This window comes from Salvia hispanica, chromosome 5 (genome assembly GCF_029641045.1).
Source record: "Salvia hispanica isolate PSC_SH4W2 chromosome 5, Shi_PSC_v1, whole genome shotgun sequence".
NCBI lineage: Eukaryota > Viridiplantae > Streptophyta > Magnoliopsida > Lamiales > Lamiaceae > Salvia > Salvia hispanica.
Genome location: NC_142696.1, coordinates 49,007,444 through 49,029,955, shown reverse-complemented (window position 1 = coordinate 49,029,955; position 22,512 = coordinate 49,007,444). Strand labels below are relative to the sequence as shown.

At 39.5% G+C, this 22,512-nt stretch overlaps 1 protein-coding gene and 4 pseudogenes across 1 annotated transcript; 4 read left to right on the top strand and 1 right to left on the bottom strand.

The window, feature by feature from the left end:
• Positions 1 to 2,899: 2,899 nt before the first annotated feature.
• On the bottom strand, positions 2,900 to 4,389 carry LOC125188871 (anthocyanidin 3-O-glucosyltransferase 2 pseudogene; annotated as a pseudogene).
• Positions 4,390 to 6,762: 2,373 nt separating this feature from the next.
• On the top strand, positions 6,763 to 7,565 carry LOC148926978 (UDP-glucose flavonoid 3-O-glucosyltransferase 6-like; annotated as a pseudogene).
• A 3,144-nt stretch (positions 7,566 to 10,709) lies between these two features.
• Positions 10,710 to 12,226, top strand: LOC125188082 (anthocyanidin 3-O-glucosyltransferase 2 pseudogene; annotated as a pseudogene).
• A 1,941-nt stretch (positions 12,227 to 14,167) lies between these two features.
• LOC125187513 (anthocyanidin 3-O-glucosyltransferase 2 pseudogene) lies at positions 14,168 to 15,869 on the top strand (annotated as a pseudogene).
• A 2,232-nt stretch (positions 15,870 to 18,101) lies between these two features.
• On the top strand, positions 18,102 to 21,592 carry LOC125186538 (receptor-like protein EIX1). The gene is made up of 2 exons (XM_048082919.2): positions 18,102 to 21,173; positions 21,414 to 21,592. The coding sequence occupies exon 1, from the start codon at positions 18,112 to 18,114 to the stop codon at positions 21,163 to 21,165; it is 3,054 nt and encodes a 1,017-aa protein (XP_047938876.2). The 5' UTR covers positions 18,102 to 18,111; the 3' UTR covers positions 21,166 to 21,173; positions 21,414 to 21,592.
• Positions 21,593 to 22,512: the final 920 nt, after the last annotated feature.

The following is a 22,512-nucleotide window of genomic DNA, read 5'->3' as shown; positions in this document are numbered from 1 at the left end:
GGCCAGAATGAGCTTGGAACTTTGGATTCAATTATCAAGGCTCGGGTCATTTCAAGGATGGTCCTATTTTTTCTTTCGGCCACCCCGTTTTGTTCAGGTGTATATGGGCAAGTGGTCTGATGAAGAAGGCCTTTTTCTGTAAAAAAGTCTATCATTTTTTGGTTCACAAATTCTCTTCCATTATCAGATCGTAAGGTTTTTATGGTGGTTTGGTATTGGGTTTGGACTAGAGTGAAGAAAAGGATAAACTTATCAAATACCTCTGATTTATGTTTCAAAAAATATACCCATGTCATTCGAGAGCAATCATCTACAAATATCACAAAATATCTAAAGCGTTCCCACCCACAACAGGTGCAGGACCCCACACATCAGCATGAACAAGGGAAAAAATAGAATCCATACGAGTATTTGTAGATTTAAACGATTGTCTATGGCTCTTGGCCAAAACACAAGTCTCACAAGAAAAATCATTCGGGATAGAAAGTTTAGGAAACAATAAATTGAAATAACAGGGGAAGGGTGTCCTAGTCGTTGGTGCCAGAGCCAAATTTCCTGTTTTGTGGATCCGTGAGCCAACATCGCACTGCCTTGTTGAGCTATCTCATCCACGTAGTAGAGTCCTTGGTTCTCAGTGCCACGCCCAAGTATCCTCCTCGTCCGAATATCCTGCAGAATACAAAAGTCGGGATGCATCAGCAGAGTACAATTCAATTCTTTCGTCACATGACTTATAGACATCAATCTCTGAGATAACGTTGGAACATAAAGACAATTAGACAATCTCAATGTTGGGGATATTTCAATAGTTCCAGCCCCGGCCACAGTAATAAGTTCCCCACTTGCAGTCTGAATATAGGTCTTAGTAATATCACTAAAACTAACAAAATCATCTTTATTGGGTGTCATGGTATCTGTAGCTCCACAGTCAAAAATCCATCCTTTCTTGTCATTTTCATAACCCTTTACAGTATATGCAGCGGAAATATTTAAAGGCTCGAAACGATTTTTAAGGATCAGAGGACTATTCTGCTCAATTTTGGAAGTATCAGGGGGGTTTTCACAATAATCAACAAAATGGGATATATCATTTGAATTATGTGAAATTAAAGGGCTCATATGCAAGAGGTGGGGTTTCTGGCGTAATAAAAGGTTTCTTGGGGGGTCAGATTGCAAATAATCCAAAGTAAATTTAGGATTAGGAACGTGAGTTCCCAACCCTTTACCTCCACTCATTTGAGCGCCGCCCCCCCTCAGATCTGTCCTCTCCGCGAAGTGTCCCGCTCCGACGACTCCGCCGCCACTCCCGCCTCCGCCGGAAACTTCCGGCGCTGCACTCCCCTGCCTTCCCCGTCCATTCGCCATCTCCCGATTTCCCCCTCCAGTGGGCGGTTGTCGGGAATTTGCAACCTCATTTCCGGTGGGGATTCCGACCACCATCTTGGCTTTGGCTATTTGTCGTTCCTCCCACCACTCCGGATATCCAAGAAGCTGAAAACACGTCTCTCGTGTGTGCTTTTGCATCCCACAGTGGGAACACCACAATTTTGACTTGTCCGCCGGCTTGTCCGCCGGCTTGTTTCCCGGGCGGTGAGTGGCTGTTGATCGTGGGGTTCCGCTTCGCTGAGGTTGCCGCTGCCCTTGCACTGCGAAACCATGCCCAATTCCTCCCGATGAAGAGTCGGCACTGCCGTGACCGTCGACGGCTGGGCTCGAAGGTGTTGGTGGCATGATCTTCCTCCTTGCCGCCTCCTTCTTGACCAAGCTGTAGGCGGTCTCCACTGAGGGAATCGGAACCTCCTTGAGGATGTCCCGTTTGATGCTCTCGTACTCTCCATTAAGTCCCGACAGGAACTTGAGCAGCCTTTTGGTATTGGAATGGGTCCGATATTGGCTGACCCCTTTATCACAGCAGTCAATTGGCTGTTTTTGGCACCGATCTACATTAATCCATAGTCCGTGAATTTGCCGATAGTAAGTCTCCAGATCCATGTCTCCTTGTTTAATCGCCCCTGCTTTTTCCTCCAGTTCATACAAGAGGTAGAGATCTGCCTCGCTTTCGTACGTGATGGCAAGGCTGTCCCATATGGCTTTCGATGATTGATGGTGGGCAAAGTCGGCGATAATGTTCGTTTCGATGTTGTCCACGATCCAGGAGAAGACAATCAGATCTGTCTCCTCCCATTCTTCGTACTTCTCGCTCCCCGGCAGTGGTGGTTCTGGTTTCCCGGTGATGTGGGAGTAGCCTCCCCTACTCCCGATTGCGACCTTCATCAGTCGTGACCACAGCGGGTAATTCCTTCCGTTGAGTTTGAATGCAACTGTTACATTCTTACTCGATCTTATCTTGCTATATGATGATTCTGTGCTTGGTTTTTCGTCATCCATTTTGGGTCGGTTTTCTCACTTGATTTTGGTTCTTTTGGTTGAGATTGGTAGGGCGATGATGATGTTTCTGAGCCTAATTTTTTGCCTGCTCTGAAGCCATGTTAAAAGACTATTTGGTTTCTGGAATGATATTCATCATATTAGGTTAATCTTTGGAGAAGAATTACACGCCTCTTTATAGGCTAGGAGACCATGCGACATATATGGTAAGCTCTAATCATGCTAACCTAATATTCTATACAAGGTATTAAAATAAAATACTAATTACAATATCAATCCTTGATTGCAGGAGATCAATTCTTGATTTGTAGGAATCTTACTTCCAACAAAAATCACGAATAGAACCTACAAGTTAGATGTAAGGCTATATGCTTCTATATTTAATTCTTCAATTATAATTTCGTTGTTAATATTACATGATGATATATAATTTAGAATTTTTTATCACTAATAAAATATACTCTATATTACAACAATTTACAAAAATATGTGATATCAAAACTCTAGTTCATCATCTAGCAATACCAAACTTCATATTCAAATTGCAAGAAAATGAGATACATAATCAATCCACATTTCTCATAACATCCTCAACAAAAAGAGTTAGAGCATTGTAAGAAGATCCACCCTCCACCAAAGCTTCCCTAGCCTTCCTCCCCATCTCCTCCACCTTCCTCCTCACCCCACTCCCTCCCTCCTCCGCCATCACCCGCCCTATCGCCCCCGCGATCACCTCCCACCCGACCCTCTCAGGCGGCTTCACCCCCGTAAAATCCATCTGATAATCGAACGTGATCGCCTCCGCCATCCCCATCTCCTTGACCAGATAAAACGCATTCAGCTGCTGCTCCGCGTGCATCGGAAACGCCGCCACCGGCACCCCAAACCACACGCTCTCCAGAGTCGAGTTCCACCCACAGTGCGACACAAACCCCCCCACCGCAGGATGCGCCAGCACGGCCGCCTGCGGGGCCCACCCCATCATCCTCCCAGTCCCTCTAGTCCTCTCCAAAAAACCCCCCAAAAATTCGGTCACTTCTCTCTCCAGATTCTCTCTCCTCTTCAACGACCACAAGAAACGGGCCCCACTCTCCTCCAAACCCTTGGCGATTTCCTTAACTTGCATTTCATCAAACACACCGACGGTCCCGAAGCACAAGTACACAACTGAACTTTCCGGCTGATCGTCGAGCCATTTCTTCACGTCATCATCTTCTTCAACAAATGCGCTCTCCGCCTTCAAAACCGGCCCGACCGGGTAGATCTCGGGCGTCATATCATCGGACAAGAGCGACTCGATCGCGCAGGGCTCCAAATCGTAAAACGTATTGATCACAACTCCCTTCATCTCCGAGAATCTCTTGAAATGGCTCAGGAAGATCTCCGGGAAGAAGATCTCGTCCACGGTCACCGCGGGGAGGACCTTCGCGGGGACCGGGAGCGAAAGGTAGGGCACGCGCAAGTCCACCTCCGCGTTTTTGTACCTCGTGACGTCTTCGCTGCGGTCGAACCGCAGCGAGACGAGGTGCTGGAGCACGCCGAGGCAGACGGCGCCGCCGGTGAAGAAGAGGTACGCCGGCAGGCCGAATTCGGCGGCGACGGAGACGAACTCCGTGCAGAAGAGGTCGAGCACGACGGCGGCGGGGCGGGGATTCTGCTTGGAGATTAAGCGGCGGACGTTGGGGATTTGGCAGTCGAACTGCTCGAAGAAATGCGTGTTTGAGTGTTGGATGGGAGGGAGGTGGATGAATTTTAGTCGGGGGGAAAATGTGGGGTTGGAAGAGGTGGTTTCGACGTAGGTTTCGGCGTGGGGGTCTTTGATGAAGGGAGGGAGGAGGAGGACGGTGGCGGAGAGGCGGCTGTCGCGGAGGAGGAGGAGCTTGGCCGTCTCCACGGTGGGGATGAGGTGGCTCAGCCCGGACGATGGAATGAATACAAGCTCGGATTTGTTCATACTTTTTTTGTTCTCCACCACAAATTTTTTATCTACTTGATCACTTCTTCTTGTGGCAGGGGGAGCTTCAATTTATACTATAAATATAATATTAAAGTTATTGTGCAAAAAATATAAAAAATGATAGAAAAAATTAATGAAATACGAGTCTAGCTTTTATATAGTATAAAATATTATTATATCTGTCCTATAAAAATAAAAGCAAAATTTTAATAAGTTAAAAAACTAATTATGTCAAAAAAATTTAATTAATTAAAATTTTGCAATTATTTTTGTGGAGTATTATATTTTGTATTTCGATAATAGCTATATAAAATATAAAATTTGCTCAAATTCTACTTAATTACATTTTTATATAAGATCGACATCTTTTACAGATATTCAAAATTAAATAATCTCAAAAAATTAGAAAAGAAATAAAAAAGAAAAATTTTAAATTTTTGGATTACATAAAAATTTAATATTTTTATATAAATATTTTGAAGTAAATAAAATTTGACTTATTAAATATTTTTAACAACAGTTAAGTTACTTCTTTGATTAAATATAATAAGCAAAAGTGCATGAAATAACAAAACTATTTTGATTAGATATAGTAGGGAGAAAGTGAAGGAAATATTTTTTAGAAATAACTTTTTTACCATAAAATGGGATCCACTTGTCAATTATTTAGTACTCTCTCCGTTCCATAATAATAGAAACATTTCATTTTGTGCACTCGTTTTGAAAAAATAATTATAAATAGTTAAAGTGAAAAAAAAGTAAAGCAAGAGAGAGAATATTATAGATATGACTCTTCTCTACATTATTCTTTCTTTTACTTTACTTTTTCTTTACTTTAACTATTTATAATTATTTTTTCAAACGAGTGCGCAAAATGAAATGCCTCTATTACTATGGAACGGAGGGAGTAGTATATTATAAAATGTAGTATGCAAGGTATGAGGTGATCCCTTCCGCTAGCTTTGTTCTACATACATTAAGTGTCACATTCAGTGTGAGCATGAATTTTAAGAAATACAAAAACATGGGTTTAATAAATTAATGGATTATGGGTCTCATTTATGTATATTAGTTTAAAAATAAAATGTGAGTAGAACTGGTTGATGAAATAAGGGTCTACTTATCATTTATGGTAAAAGTGAAATAAGACTCTTACTGTGGGACGGATCGAAATGGCAAAATATTATATTTATTATGGGACGAAGACGGTAATAATTTTATAACAAAATGTGTGAAATGATATATAGGAATATGCGCCATATTTCATTTATAATAAAAGTGAAAAGGAAGTTTTCTTTTGAAACCGACCAAAATTACAAAAATAAACTATTAGGGCGTATGGAGCATGTGATTTAAGTTGATATCTAGCTAGCTAGTTTGGTCCTCAGAAAGTGATTGCCATAACCATAAGTCAACAGAATACGACTTTCATTTATAGCTTTTGTTCACTTTTTTTGGATAAATTATTTTATTTCTTATTTTACTTTTTTTTTTCTTTTTTTTAAAAATGAGTGTTGAAAATGAAACGTGCCGTAATAGACTACTAATTATGAAACCAGCCCACTTAGGTTGCATATTTATTTATAAGGCCTAAGTTAAGTTACTATTGAAGGCCCAAGTTAGAGAGGAGATTTATAGGCCCAAGTTACTATTGAAGGCCCGGCCCGGCCGTCTTTATTAAGCTAATAAATTGAATATATTTTCAATTATTTGAATAACATGTCATCATTTATTGTTTAATTATGTATTCAAGAGATTATTAGAATCTTAATCAAGTCATTCAACTAAGAGGCGTTCCAACCGTTTGTGGGAATGCCGATAAGAATCCGGTAGAATCAGAAGTACCTCAACTGTTAGACGAAATGCCACATTGTGTTGTAGCCTAAAATATGAATTATTATGTAATAAATGGGGTAATATTTGGTTATTTTAGAAAAATTATTATGTAAGGAGGAGTCTGTGGGTGCATTTTTCTTTCAGATATATCATCAAACTGTAATTGTATTTAAAATTGGAAAGAACTATATCCTATATGTCTTGATCTTCTTATCTCTATTCAACTTTTGTGTTGTCCTCATTTCTATTTAACGGTTTCTTATTTTTTTTTGGTGATTATCAAATTATCTCTCTTTTGCATTTTTAGTCATCTTCTCTTACCCCTTTTTTACTTTTAAAAAATGATATTCATTTAAATTTTCATCATATCTGCCTCGTTAAACTTTTTCTTATTCTTCTTACAATTTTTTCTCTCTTTGACCTAATCTAAATATCTTATTTTATCTTTAACTGATCTCAATATCTTTCTACACTTTTTATCTATGACCACATCTTGCCATTTAATTGTAAAATTGGAGTAGGAGTACTATTTAGTGTATTCCCAAAGCACCAACCGGCAACCACAATCATCACTCAAAATCTCCTAAACACAATTTTAGAAACATAATTTGAGTCAAATCTTTAGATATCAATGGAAGAACTTCAACTAATCTTCATCCCGGGGCCCGGAATCGGCCACATCGTCTCTGCAATCGAGGTCGGAAAACTCATAGTCAACGAGGATTCCCGACTTTCCACCCCCGCCTCCGCCTCCTCAACCTCCCCGAACTCAATGAGGCCAGCTCTGACTCCCAAACAGAGTCAAAGCTGCCCCAGGTCAACTCTGACTCCCAATCAGAGTCAGAGCTGCCCCAAGTCAAGGAGGCCAGCTCCGACTCCCAAACAGAGTCGAAGCTGCCTCAGGTCCAGGCCGCGGTGCACATTGCCCGACAAAGGCCTCTCATCAGAGAAGCCCTTTTTCGGGATCACCGCGACCGGAGCCCGAGTCGTCGGTTTCGTCGTCGACATGTACTGCCTTACCATGACGGAGGTCGCCGACGAATTCTCGATCCCAACCTACTTATACTTCACATCCGGCGCCGGCTTCCTCTCATTCACGATGTTCATGCAACGCCTCACCAACGAACACCACGTCGATATAACGGAATTCAGAGACTCCAACGAAAAGCTCCCCGACCTGGAGACGGTCACGCCCTCCATCCTGCTCGACAGAGACGGCGGGATCGCCTTCGTCATATCGGCGGCGCGGCTGATTCGGAAAACCAGAGGGATCTTCATCAACACTTTTCAAGAGCTCGAGCCTAACATAATCTAATCTCTGTCCGCCGACGATCAATTGCGGAGAAGTAATAATAAATTTGCGGCGTTTTGCTTTGTAGTATGAGTTTTATTTCTAGGTCTGAAATGACTCTATCTTTCTTTTACTTATCGCTATGTGTTGATACAATGATAACTTTCGATATCAGCATCTTCTTAGTTTTCTCATCATGATAAAGAAAGAAGTATGTATTTTCTCCATCCACAAAATGTGAGTGAAATGAGTTAGTGGAAGGTGAGATCCAGGGACGGAGCCAGGAATTTATATAAAGAGGGGCAAAATTATATATAGATAAAATTTAAGAGTTTTAAGAGGGGCAAATAGTGAGAAATTACAACAAATTAATTTTATAATGTACTCCCTCCGTCCCATTAAATATGCAACATTTGCTTTTCGGCACAAGATTTTATGTAGGGTTGTTTTGTGAGTTAATGAGGAGAGAGTAAAGTAAGAGAGAAGAAAACTTGTAGAGAGTATTGTTTCCATTTTTAGAAACGTTTCATTTTTATTGGGACGGACAAAAAAGGAAAACGTTTCATTTCTAATAGGACAGAGGGAGTATATTTTATATATATGTGATGAAATTTGAGGTGGGGCATTTGCCCATACTAGCTATGAGCTGCATCTGTCCCTGGTGAGATCTTATTACCATTTATGATAAAAGTGAACCGGAACTCCTATTTACGAATGGACTAAAATGGAAAGACGAGACTCCTATTCACGGACAGAGGGAGTAGTAGGATCCATAGTATGTTATGATAATTGTGTTGTTTTTATTAAGAAATCATCTTTTGCCCCAAGTAAGATGATTTGTTGTTAAAATCAAAAATATTTTTATCTTTAATTTTTTCTCTTTAATATATTATTCTCTTTGCACTTAATATACTAACTCCGCATAAAATTTTGTGTCATTAAAAAAAAAGGTCATTTTCCTTGAGATAAATAAATGAGTATTACTCCCTCCGTCCCCCATTAATAGTCACACTTTTTCATTTCGGTTCGTCCCCAATTAAGAGTCACACTTCATTTTTACCATAAATAGTAAGTAGGTCCCACATTCCACTAACTCAATTCACTCACATTTATTATAAAACCAATATAAAAAAAAGGGTCTCACATTCCATAAACTTTTTCAACCAACTTTCCTTTACATTTCTTAAAACCCGTACTCGGTCAAAGAGTAACTCCTAATAGAGGACGGAAGGAGTATATCATATTTCCGCTGTACAAATATGGAGAACCTCTTAATTTGTACCCAAATTGGACTTCCACCGTTAGAGACCCTTCTACTCAAGTAGATAGTAATGTGGGACAAGAAATGAAAGATTCAACATGTACATTTTCAAATATGAAAAAAAGACAGAAAAAGAAATCGCCGCCTCCAGTTTGATAGAAATTCATGGGTTCCATCCTAAAACTAATTGGTGATAGGAGGAGGGTTCATGAGACTTATATACTAGTTTCAGTTTTTTCTTGACACTGATGTGCGACAGTTATATGTTATATTTTTAGTTTCAATTGCCAACACCCTCCCTCAAACCCTTCAATGTGAACCTTGGAGGGGTTAGAATTTTTTTTTCTAATCGATTGGACAATCGGCCCAATTTTTTTAAGTCCAGATATACTGCTGGATCAGTCGTTTTTTTTGGTTTCGGCCCAGATATACTGCTGGGTCAGTTAAATTTGACCCACAGTCGGCGACCCGCTCTGATACCATGATAAAAATCCATGGGTTCCATCCTAAAATCAATTGGTGATAGGAGAAGGGCCCATAAGACTTATATACTAGTTTCAGTTTTCTCTTGACACCGATATGAAACAATTATATGTTATATTTTCAATTTCAATTGCCACAATTTTCATGTAAGAATGGTACACCCATCCCTTGTAGATTTCATGAGGAAGGATTGTCCACTTACATGTAAAAAACATGGGATCACAACAAAGTCGGTTTGGACAGGAATTCAACACAAAATTATTAATTTAAAAATTCTAAAATAGTCATAATTAGACGTGTGACAAGGCATGTGCCATGAAAAATTAAGATCACTATTTATGTCTGATTTTACTGATTTAGAGCATCTCCAAGAGAAAAGGTATATAGAAAATGTATATCAGCTATATACCTTCTCAAAAAGTGAAATATATCCTTTTAAAAAAATACATACTCCAAAAGAAAAGAGTATATAAAAAGGTAAATAATTTTTAAACATAAAATAATAGTACAAAATGTATTAAAAAAATATAAAGTGTGATACCTTCTCCATTGGACTCAAGTTTTTTTCATGAAAAAGAGGCAAATATAGTAGTTATAAAATTTTACCTCTCCATTGATAGAGAGGTAAAGATACCTTTTCAAAATGGAAAAAGGTATAATACCTTCTCAAATAACTCTCCCCATGAAAAATGATTTTTTATGAAAAAAAAATAAATATTATAGTTATATTAATTTACCTCCCCATTTACCTCTCCCTTTAGAGATGCTTTTCCAGAATTAAATACCAACATACGTATTTATGGTCAAAATTGACATTTTTGTCTGCATCTTAATCTTTTTATCTTAGGTCAACTTTATTTATTCTCATCTTTAATGGAGTAATAACTTTTTCTTGGTACCTATTTAGTATCTTTCTTTTACATATTTCTTCTCTAATTCCTTCTTTTACTTTATATTACAATTTTTTCTCTTTGACATTACTACGTATTTATGGTCAAAATTGACATTTTTGTATAGTACATCTTGATCTTTTTATATCTAGTCAACTTTATTTTATTCTCATCTTTTATGGAGTAATAACATTTTTTTTGATGATCTATTTATCTTTCTTTTACATATTTCTTCACTAATTCCTTCTTTTACTATATGTTACAATTTTTTCTCTTTGACATGATCTAAGTATATTTGACTTACTACGTATTTATGGTCAAAATTGACATTTTTATTTACATCTTGACTTTTTTATCTCTAGTCAACTTTATTTATTCTAAACTTTTTCTTGTCTTTTACATATTTCTTCACCAACTCCTTCTTTTTACTTTATTTCACAATTTTTTCTCTTTGACACGGTCTAAATATATTTGACTTACTTCAACTCTATTATCATTGGAGTACTACTTTCATTGTCACAACTCACAACACTATTTAGTATCTTACCAAAATCCCCAAAACCAATTTCTTTTTTTTTTTTTTTTTTTCATATTTTGATATCAATGGGACAAGAACTTGAGCTAATCTTCATCCCCGGACCAGGAATCGGCCACATCGTCTCCGCAATCGAGGTCGGAAAACTCATAGTCAACGAAGACTCGCGACTTTCTATCACGTACCTCCTCATAAACGACCCCACAGTTCGTGAGTACACGAACTCAAGGAAATTCCACCCCCGCCTCCGCCTCCTCAACCTCCCTGAACTCGATGAGGCCAGCTCTGACTTCCAAACAAAGTCAAAGCTGGCCGAGGTCAAGTCCAAAGAGAAGGTTGACCGACAACAGCCTCTCGTCAGAGAGGCTATTGTCGGCATCATGGCTACGAAGGGAGCCCGCGTCGCCGGTCTCGTAGTCGACATGTTTTGCCTCGCCATGACCGACGTCGCCGACGAATTCTCGATCCCGGCCTACTTATTCTTCGCTTCCGGCGCCGGCTTCCTCTCCCTCATGGAGTTCATGCGCCGGTTGACCGACGAGCACCGCGCCGACATAACGGAATTTAGAGATTCCGGCGAGAAGTTCTCCGTCCCCGGATTCGTCAACCCGGTTCCGGCGACGGTTTTGCCGGCGGTGATGCTTGACAAGGACGGCGGCTCCGCCGCCGTCATGTCAGCCGCAAGACAAATTCGGAAAGTCAGAGGGATCTTCATCAACACTTTTCAAGAACTCGAGCCAAAATTATTCCAATCTTTTTCAATTTCAAATGAGGATAAATTGCCACCGGTCTACGCCGTGGGACCTGTACTCAACTTTCCAACCTCGCCGGAATCCAAATATTCCGACGTGATTGAATTTCTGGATCAGCAACCGCGAAAATCAGTAGTGTTCCTCTGCTTCGGCAGTTTGGGGAGTTTCTCTGAGGCGCAGGTTAAACAGCAGGCCGCGGCGCTGGAGTCGACCGGCCGGAGATTCCTGTGGTCTCTCCGGCGCGGGAAACAGAGCGATTTCTCAGCTCTGCCGGAGGGATTTTTGGAGAGGACTAAAGGGGTGGGGAGAGTGATCGGGTGGGCCCCGCAGGCTGCGGTGCTGGCGCATCCTGCGGTGGGGGGTTTCGTGTCGCACTGTGGATGGAATTCGATTCTGGAGAGCGTGTCTTGTGGGGTTCCGATGGCGGCGTGGCCGCTCTACGCGGAGCAGCAGATGAATGCGTTTCAGGTGGTGGAGGAGGTGGGAGTGGCGGTGGAGGTGAGGGTGGATTATAGGAGGGAGAGTGGGGTTGTGGTGGGGGCGGAGGAGATAGCGGCGGCGATAGAGGGGATGATGGAGGGGGAGAAGGGGGTGAGGGAGAGGGCGGAGGAGATGAGAGAGAGGAGCTCTGGCGCCGTCGTGGATGGTGGTTCTTCGAGGATGTTTTTGGCTAGGTTGGTTCGTGACATTTTGGATAATGCGAATGCGAGTGCATGAGAATTGAGAGCAATTTAAATGTAGTAGGAAGTGTTTTGCTTGGTATTATTGTGTACTCAAGCATGCAATTACAATCATAAATGAAATGGTTTTTATTTTAAGGTGTGAAATAACTCTACAAATACGAGTATCTTTGTAGTTTTTTCATCATAATATGTGTAGGGGCAAATAATATTTGACATTGGAGGATGAACAATGGATATATATGGACTATCCCAATTCCATTAGTATGAGGCCTTTTGGGAAGTATTCAATATTATACTAGTGGAGTTCGAATGTGCACCACCGATCCCCAATAATATAATTAAATTCATAAATCTAGCTCTATCCTTTTCTCTCTCCTTCTTCCATTCATCGCTATGTGTTGATGCAATGATACTTTTCGATATCAACATATTATTGTGTTGTTTTTATTAAGAAATTATCTTTTGTCCTGACTAAGATGATTTGTTACCAAAAACAAAAATATTTTTATCTTTACTTTTTTTCTATTTAATACTTCCTCTGTCCCTCATTAATTGTTCACTTTTGTCGTTTTCGTCTGTTCCTCATTCATTGTCCACTTTAACTTTACCATAAATGGTAAGTAGGCCAACATTCCATTAACTTATTCTACTCACATTTTGTTATAAAATCAAAAAATAAAAGTGAGACTCATATTCCACTACCTTTTTGAATTCACTTTCTTTTACATTTATTAAAATCCGTGCCAGAATCAAAGTGGTCAATTAATGGGGGGCGGAGGGAGTACCTTAGGGTATCCACTATAGTTGGTCGGGCCAAGCCACAAAACTTGGCCGAGCCACCAAAAAACTTGTTCACACTATAGTGGACAAGCCCAAGCCAACAAATTAATTATTTTTTCATTTTTTTATATTTTAATTTAATAAGAATAAAAGTTATCGGACTATAATAATTATAAAAAAAAACATAAATTAAAAAAAGTTGACAATTACAAGTAAATGTATTTATTGAAAATTGAATTTTAATTATTTCCATAATTAGGGTGTGAAATGTGAATTGAAATCACAATCCTTAATTAAAAATTTGACAAATTTTAATTGGGATTTAGTTTTAGAGATGATTTATTTCCTAAATTAATGCTAAATTAATGTCAAATTAATTATTTTTTGAAAACTATCAACCCTCTCTCTCTCCATACTTCATCATCTCCACTCGATCTTCTTCAAAATTCATCTCCATAAAATTAGCACAAAGCTGGAAAAAAAAAATTGAAATTGGGGGATATGCAGCTCTCAGCTGATGCAATAGGGGAGCCGTGGCCAAGCCGCCGGTGTGGCGCTCCCCCCCTCCTCCCGCCATGAAACTCCATGGCTCTTAGTATGGGAAGCCGCGGCCGGGCCTTACCGAGCCATGAGCCGCAGCTCTCCTATAGTGAATACTCTTATTCCCTTTGCACTTAACATACTAACACCGCATAAAATTTTGTGCAATTCAAAGAAAAGGTCATTTTCCTTGAGATAAAATGAGTAGTATATATCATATTCCCGCTATAAAAGTATACTCCCTCCGTCCCGTTATAAATGTGACGCTTCAAATCGGAAAATGTTATGCAAAAATGATATAATAAATTAGAGTAGAGATCAAATAAAGTAAGTAAAATAATACTCTCTCTGTCTCAAAGAATATGTACTTTGGATTTGACACGGGTCTAATATGAAATCGGTAAAATAAGAAAGAGACATAAGAAAGAGACATAGAGAAAAATAATTAAAGTAGATTTTAAAATTTAAAGTAGATTTTAACAAGAATTGAACACAAAATCATTAATTTAAAATTTCTAAATAGTCATAATTAGTCTTGTGACAATGCATGTGCCACAAAAAATGATCATCACTACCTGCTCTTCATTCACACACGTATTTATGTCTGATTTCACTGATTTATAGAATTAAATACTGACATGCGTATTTATGGTCAAAATTGACATTTCTGTCTCTTTTACATATTTCTTCACTAATTCCTACTTTTACTTTATTTTACAATTTTTTCTCTTTGACATGGTCTAAATATATCTGACTTACTTCAACTCTATTATCATTGGAGTACAAATTTCACAACACTGTCTTAATTCAACTCTAAATAGTGTCACAACACAATTTTTGTGACACTATTTAGAATCTTACCAAAATCCCCAAAACCATTTTTATTTTCATATTTTGATATCAATGGGAGGAGTACTTGAACTAATCTTCATCCCCGGACCCGGAATCGGCCACATCGTCTCCGCAATCGAGGTCGGAAAACTCGTAGTCAACGAGGATTCGCGACTTTCCATCACGTACCTCCTCATCAACGACCCCGCCGTTCGTGAGTACACGAACTCAAGGCAATTCCACCCCCGCCTCCGCCTCCTCAACCTCCCCGAACTCGATGAGGCCAGCTCAGACTCCCAAACAAAGTCAAAGCTGCCCGAAATCGAGAACGTAGGGAAGGTCGACCGACAAAAGCCTCTCGTCAGAGAGGCCGTTGCCGGCATCACGGCGACTAAGGAAGCCCGCGTCGCCGGCCTCGTAGTCGACATGTTTTGCCTCACCATGACCGACGTCGCCGACGAATTCTCGATCCCGGCCTACTTATTCTTCGCGTCCGGCGCCGGCTTCCTCTCCCTCATGGCGTACATGAGACGGTTGACCGACGAGCACGGCGCCGATATAACGGAATTTAGAGACTCCGACGAAAAATTCTCCGTCCCCGGATTCGTCAACCCTGTTCCGGCGACGGTTCTGCCGTCGGCGATGCTGGATAAAGACGGCGGCTCCGCCGCCGTCATGTCGTCGGCACGACAAATTCGGAAAGTCAGGGGGATCTTCATCAACACTTTTCAAGAACTCGAGCCGAATTTATTCCAATCTTTTTCAATTTCAAATGAGGATGATTTGCCGCCGGTCTACGCCGTGGGACCTGTACTCAACTTTCCAACCGCGTCGGAATGGAAAGATTCCGACGCGGTTGAATTTCTCGATCAGCAACCGCGAAAATCGGTAGTGTTCCTCTGCTTCGGGAGCGAGGGGAGATTCTCAGATCCGCAGATCAGACAGCTGGCCGCGGCGCTGGAGTCGACCGGCAGGAGATTCCTGTGGTCTCTCCGGCGGCGCGGGGAGAATCAGAGCGGGTCATCGACTGCGGGGGTGGAGTCGATTCTCCCAGAGGGATTTTTGGAGAGGACTAAAGGGGTGGGGAAGGTGGTAGTTGGGTGGGCCCCGCAGGCTGCGGTGCTGGCGCATCCTGCGGTGGGGGGATTCGTGTCGCACTGTGGATGGAATTCGATTCTGGAGAGCGTGTCGTGTGGGGTTCCGATGGCGGCGTGGCCGCTCTACGCGGAGCAGCAGATGAATGCGTTTCAGGTGGTGGAGGAGGTGGGAGTGGCGGTGGAGGTGAGGGTGGATTATAGGGGGGAGAGTGGGGTTGTGGTGGGGGCGGAGGAGATAGCGGCGGCGATAGAGCGGCTGATGGAGGGGGAGAAGGGGGTGAGGGAGAGGGCGGAGGAGATGAGGGAGAAGAGTGCCGGCGCCGTCGCGGATGGTGGTTCTTCTAGAATTTTTTTGGCTAAGTTTGTACGTGACATTAGGGATAATTCGAGTGGTTGAGAGTTTAATTAGGTTGGTTTTAATTTTGGTATTAATGAATTTGTCATTTTAGATTTTGGTTGTATGGTGAAACTGAAACCTGCTTGTACCGGTCCGCATTTAATTTTATTACTATGTTTTGATTTTATGTATTAAAATTGTTGACTAATTTTAATTATAGTCTATAGCTATTGGTAGATCATGAATTAATTGGATTATCATTATTGACGTGATTTTAGGCAAGTTGAGTTAGGGCATCCACAATGGGAGGGCCGCGGCCCCCCACTACTGAGGCGAGAGAGGGAGTCGAGCAGGGGGGTGGACGAGAGAGATGCGAGCTCTCGGCCTGGCCGAGGCCCTTGGGCACGAGGCGCGGCCCTCCACTGCAGGGGGCCGAGAGCCGCGGTCCTTGGGTTTCCAATTTTTTTTTTTTTTTTTTTTTTTTCAGTTTTTGTGTTAATTTTAAGGTTTTGGAGAAGATGAAATGGAGAGAGTGGGAGTGTACGAGATGAAAATTAAATGACAGTTATCAAAAAATTTAGCATTAATTTAGGAAACAAATCAATCTCAATCACTAAATCCCTATTAAATTGATCAACTTTTTAATTAAGGAATGTGATTTCAATTCACACCCTAATTACAGAAATAATTAAAATTTAAATTCTTAATAAATATATTTATTTGTAATTGTCAAATTTTTAAAAATTAATTTAGATTTTTTTCAATTATTATAGTCCAATAATTTTTATTCTAGCTAAATTAAAATATAAAAAAAAATGTAAGAAAATAATTTTAATTGGTGGCTCCGGACCACCATTGTGGTAACCAAGTTTTCATGGGCAGGGCCAAGTTTGTTGGGCATGTCCAAGAAATGGTGGCTTGGGCATGCAGATGAGGCCCACCCGAAAGAGCACCCATGTTTATTGAAATTATAATTAACAAAATACTCCCTCCGTCCCACATAAATAGACCATTAAAGATTAGCACGAGTTTTAACGTGTAATTAGGAAAGTTAGAGAAAATGAGAAAAAAAAAATCTGAAATTGTATAGTGAGCTGTGGGCCATAAATAATATCTATTCATTTTCGTAGGAGGACGTGAAATATGTCACCCTGTGAAAATAGTTTTACTCATCGGCCCAAATATTAAGGGCCGGCCTTCTAGGCCCAGTTCAATACTTCGGCCCAATGGGCCAGTGCGAGACATAAAAGCACTGATTAGGAAAGAAACATTTACACCATAATTTTTTGCTTCAATATATACGTACATATTTTTTTCTTTTTGATAGATTTAATAATATTTGAGAAATCTTGTTATTATGGCTGATACAACCAAAGGAGCTTCAGCAGAGACGTGAAATTGTTACTCAATGCAGCCAACTAAGAGGTATACTGAGATGTACTCCAACTGCTCGATGAAATGCCACATAGTGTTTTAGCCTAAAATATTAAATTTAATGCATATTTTATTGATTTGTTTCTTCATTAGAGATTGAATGAAGCCTATTAGCTGAACTTGGAGGGAGAATTGAATTTATTTTCAAAATTTACCATACTAGTATTAACAGTTATAACTCAGTCGTGCTTTACTTTCTTATTTCGTTTTTTAGTTGACTTGCAAGTCGTCTGCGCAAGTTCGGAATTGTATCATTTGATCTTAACCTATCAAAAGCACTATAACGCATGCACGCAACGGGATTGAGCTAGGTAACTCCCCTTAAGAATTTTAATCTAGTTTATATTTAAATTGATTTATTAATTTAAATGACTAGTTTAATTTCTAATTTCTTTGCCTAAGCCTTGATGAATGTATACTCATGCTAGTTCATGGTGATTCTTTTACATCATTTATTGTTTAGATTTCATTTGGACACTCAATTTATGATACATATATATTTTATGTAGCCTTACCTTTACTATTTTATCTTTTTTCAATTGATTTTCGTTAAAAGAATTGTATTGGTTCTATTGGATGTGACTTAGTCACACTTCACTTCACAAGATTGTTTATATGTTAGAAAATTATTGTCATTAAAAATCTCAATTTGTACGTTATCATGAATTATCTTTAAACAATTTCTATATTATTTGCGGTTATAATTAATTTATTGGACCTTTAATTATTTTTATTTCTCTTTCGAGTTGACTTGCAAGTCTTTCTAGTTTCAAGAGTTTTTCAAGAATTATATTGCATGGATTTTAAGTGATTATAATTTAGTCAACCTTCGCTGTACTATTTTGCCTTTTTTCAATTTCATTTGGACTTACGTTAAAAGAATTCTATTGGTGTGACTTGGTCACACTTCACGAGAAAAATTTCTTACTTATCTCATTATGAATTATCTTCAAAAAATTTCTATATTATTTGTGATGATAACATATGCGCTTTTCACTTTCTCATTTTATTTAATCATGAATTACCTTTACTTCAAGCTCAGTTTTGTCTTACATGCATTTTATCTTCATCTATTTAAACAGCTAAACTTGATGTATTGGAGTATCCAAAAATACACACAACACCTCCACAAATCAATGAGTATGATTTCTGAAAAAAGAATAGCTATCCAATTTCTACTTGTTGTTCTTGTCTGTGTGTTTGTTTCAGGAGATGCAAAAGTGAGATGCAGAGAGAGTGAGAGAGAAGCTCTTCTAAGCTTCAAGAATGGCGTCTTCGACTACTATGGCTATCTCTCGTCATGGCGAAGCATCGAATGCTGCAGATGGTATGGTGTTTGGTGCAGCAACACCACTGGCCATGTCATCGCCCTCCAACTTAATATCAGATTGGAAGGTGAGGTTGGTTCTTCCTTGCTTGAGTTGCATCATTTGAACTATCTTGATCTCAGTTGGAATGATTTTGGAGGCAATCCATTCCCAGATTTCATTGGTTCCATGAAACAGTTACAACAATTGTTTCTCAGGGGTTGTAACTTTTCTGGGATTGTTCCTCCTCAGTTAGAGAACCTTACAAACCTACAATCACTCGATCTTAGTCAGAATAATTTTGAAGGACCAATTCCTGAATTCTTTTGTTCCATGAAACAATTACAACAATTGTTTCTCCGTGCTTCTAAATTTACTGGGATCGTTCCTCCTCAATTAGGAAACCTTACCAACCTTCGCGTACTTGACCTTTCATATAACTCTTTGAGGATTAAGAATCTTGATTGGCTTTCAAGCCTCTCTTTGATGTATAATCTTGGTTTGAGTCAAATCGACTTAAGTCATACAAACTGGCTGCCACAGATCCTAAGTCTTCGTTTCCTCTATGGATTGCAATTGGACTCTTGTAACATAAGCACAACTATAGTGGAACCAACTGTTAATTCTTCTACATCTCTTTCCTTGCTCGAATTGGATGATAACCAACTCACTCCTTCCTCGTTCCATTGGTTATCTAACATAAGCACAACTCTAGTGGGTATAGACCTTTCACATAATGCTTTAGGGGGGCCAATTCCTGACGCATTCATAGAGAAATTGGTTCTTGTTGAAACTCTTGGTCTTGCTAGTAACAAGTTTGAAGGTCAAATCCCGAAATCTTTGTTCAATTTGAGTCATTTACGCACCTTAGTCCTTTACGAAAATGACTTAAGGGGAAACACTGATGAGTTGTTTGGAAATACATCCGGGAAAGGAATATTGGAATCGCTCCAAATTCTCGACTTGGCCCGTAATAAACTCAATGGACCAGTGCCAGACCTGAGAGCTTTTTCTGCACTGACAGAAGTGTACTTTGGGGGAAACAACCTGACTGGCTCTATTCCTCTAAGTATCGGCCAACTCTCTGAGCTTCGTGTTCTAGATCTTTCTACAAATTTGTTGGAAGGTGTAGTCTCTGAATCCCATCTCATCAAGCTCAACAAGTTAAAGAAACTAGATTTATCTTTCAATTCATTGATATTGCATTTTGGCCCTGATTGGAGTCCTGCTTTTCAGTTGGATGCTATACTTTTAGCTGGATGCAATGTGGGCCCATCTTTCCCAAAATGGATTCAAACTCAGAGAAGTTTCACTACCCTTGATATTTCTAGAGCTAATATAACAGATGAAATCCCAGCATGGTTGTGGAATGTATCCCCTTCATTAGCCAACTTATACCTTTCTGATAATCAAATTACCGGTATTATCCCGAATCTCTCATCCATTCCCATCACCGTCATAGATCTTAGTAACAATAGGCTCTCAGGTTCCATTCCATTATTTTATGCCTATGTTGAGCTTGTTCAGCTGAGTGGAAATATGTTATCTGGATCAATTTCATCTATCTGTAGTGTATTCTATGGTCGGTTCTGGATACTTGACCTGTCCAATAATCAGTTGGCTGGAGAGATTCCCAATTGTTGGGAGCAATTGCCAAACTTATTCTCTCTCAGTTTAGCTAACAACAGGTTATGGGGTGAAATTCCTAGTTCTTTGGGACATTTGCACGACCTCGCTGCACTGCAGTTGCGTGGTAATAGTTTATCGGGAGAGTTTCCTTCCGCTTTGAGAAGTTGCCATAACATGCAGTTAGTTGATGTTGCAGAGAATGAGTTAACAGGAGACATCCCTTCTTGGTTTGGTGAAATGTATAAAATGACATTTCTAAACCTTGGCACAAACAAATTGCATGGCAGTATTCCTGACGAGATATGCAATTATACGTCTATTAGAATTATAGACTTGTCTAAAAACATCCTGTCTGGAAAACTCCCGGATTGCTTCAATAATTTTACTTCAATGGCTCAAAATAGTACGCCAGCTGATTTGGTTCGTCTGGGTTATGTTTATAGCTTCACTTACAGTCCTCCTCTTCCAAATCAGAATTTTAAAAGGTACTTTGGGTATTCACTATTTACGTGGAAGGAGCAGGAATCAGAATATAGGAAAAATCTCATATTTCTCAAACTTATTGATCTTTCAAGCAATAGATTGTCCGGAAACATTCCCAAATCATTTTCTAGTATGAAGGGATTGGTTTCCTTGAACCTATCATCAAATAGTTTCACAGGAAGTATAATTCCAGATATTGGTGAGATGGAAATGCTAGAATGTCTTGATCTATCAAAGAATCAGTTGTTTGGGCAGATACCCTCAAGCTTGTCACAATTAAAGTACTTGGATTTTCTTGATTTGTCGAACAACAATTTGTCTGGAGAAATTCCAACGAGTACTCAACTTCAGAGCTTCAATGCATCTGCTTATGCTGGGAATGATGGACTCTGTGGGCCCCCGCTCGCATTGTGCCCCAAAGATATCTTGAAGCCACCCACCACTCTTCCGAAGAAAGACATCAGTCTCTCTTTTATGCAAGAAGTGGGCGTATCAATGGCCCTTGGTTTTATATGTGGATTTTGGGGTGTTCTTGGTACTTTCGTACTCAAGAAAACATGGAGAATTGCATTCTTCAACTTTTTTGATGCCATTGGAGATTGGTTTTATGTGAGGATTGCTATATTTGCATCCAAATTGAGAAGAAGCTGATATATCAGGTAATTATTCTAGAACACTTAACTTCAATTTTAACCATTTCATTTGTTAAACTGCATATGTTTATCCATACATAAGTTATAACTTTAGTGACATATACTTATTAATAAATGCCTTAATGATTAAGCCGTATCTATAATTTCAGCTATAAATACATGTGTTTAGTTTGAAAAGTTTAGGGCAATGAAACCTAGTATGATTTGATAATGGAATTGTATATAATTTCTTTTCTTTGTGAATAGAGGGGACAGAGATGGTACAAGAAGAAAGGAACGACAACTATTGCTTATGAATAGTCTTTGTACCTTGATTGAAGTGATTTGATGTCCTATATTTCATCAATATGTTGGTCATGTAATTTACTTTGCGATAATACAATATTGTGTGATCTTATTATTGTCAAATTAAGTGCTTTTTTCTACTTTTTTTTTTATTATCGTGTATTTATAGATGATCATGTTATATTGTACTCCCTCCGTCCCAGATAATTCGTCCCAGTTTTCCATTTCGGTCCGTCCCACATAATTTGTCCCACTTCACTTTTACTATTTTTAGTAGTGGACCCCATATTCCACTAACTCATTCCTACACACATTTTATTATAAAACTAATATATAAAGGTAGGACCCACATTCCACTAACTTTTCAACCCACTTTTCATTACAATTCTTAAAATCTGTGCCCGGTCAAAGTAACCCGAATTATCCGGGACGGAGGGAGTAATATCACTTTCCTGTTTTGTCTTTTTTTCTTCTTACTGTTAAATAAAGAAAAGATTGTGAGCTGCCAATCACATTGATACTCCATATAATCAGGAAAAATAGAGTGATAGCATTAAATATAGATTGATATCATGCCTTGTATGTATTCGTATAACACCTATAAAAAGGGTGCAATATGTGAAGTAGAAATCATCAAGGAATACACAATAAACACTCTTTTTCTCCTACATTCCTCCTAACCATGCCTGATATACATTTGAAGATGGTATCAGAGCAGGGGTGAGACTCAGAGTAGTCTCATCACTGTCTCGGACCAATCCCGAATCCTTTAACCAAAATCCGGCAGATCCTGCCAAAACCATAAACCATGTCAGAAAACGATGAACAACCAAAACCAACGGAAACAGAGCAATTTGCTCGAATGTTTGCCGAATTCATGCGCACAAGTATGGCGCACACCCAAAATCAAATAATCCCCCCAGAATCTCCACACAAACCAGAGTCTCAGAGAATTGATTCTTCACCGTTAGTCATCGGAGAAAGACTAAACGGCGAAAATTATTCCACTTGGGCGATTCTCATGAAGGCGGCAATCAGTGGGAGGGGTCTGATATCTCAC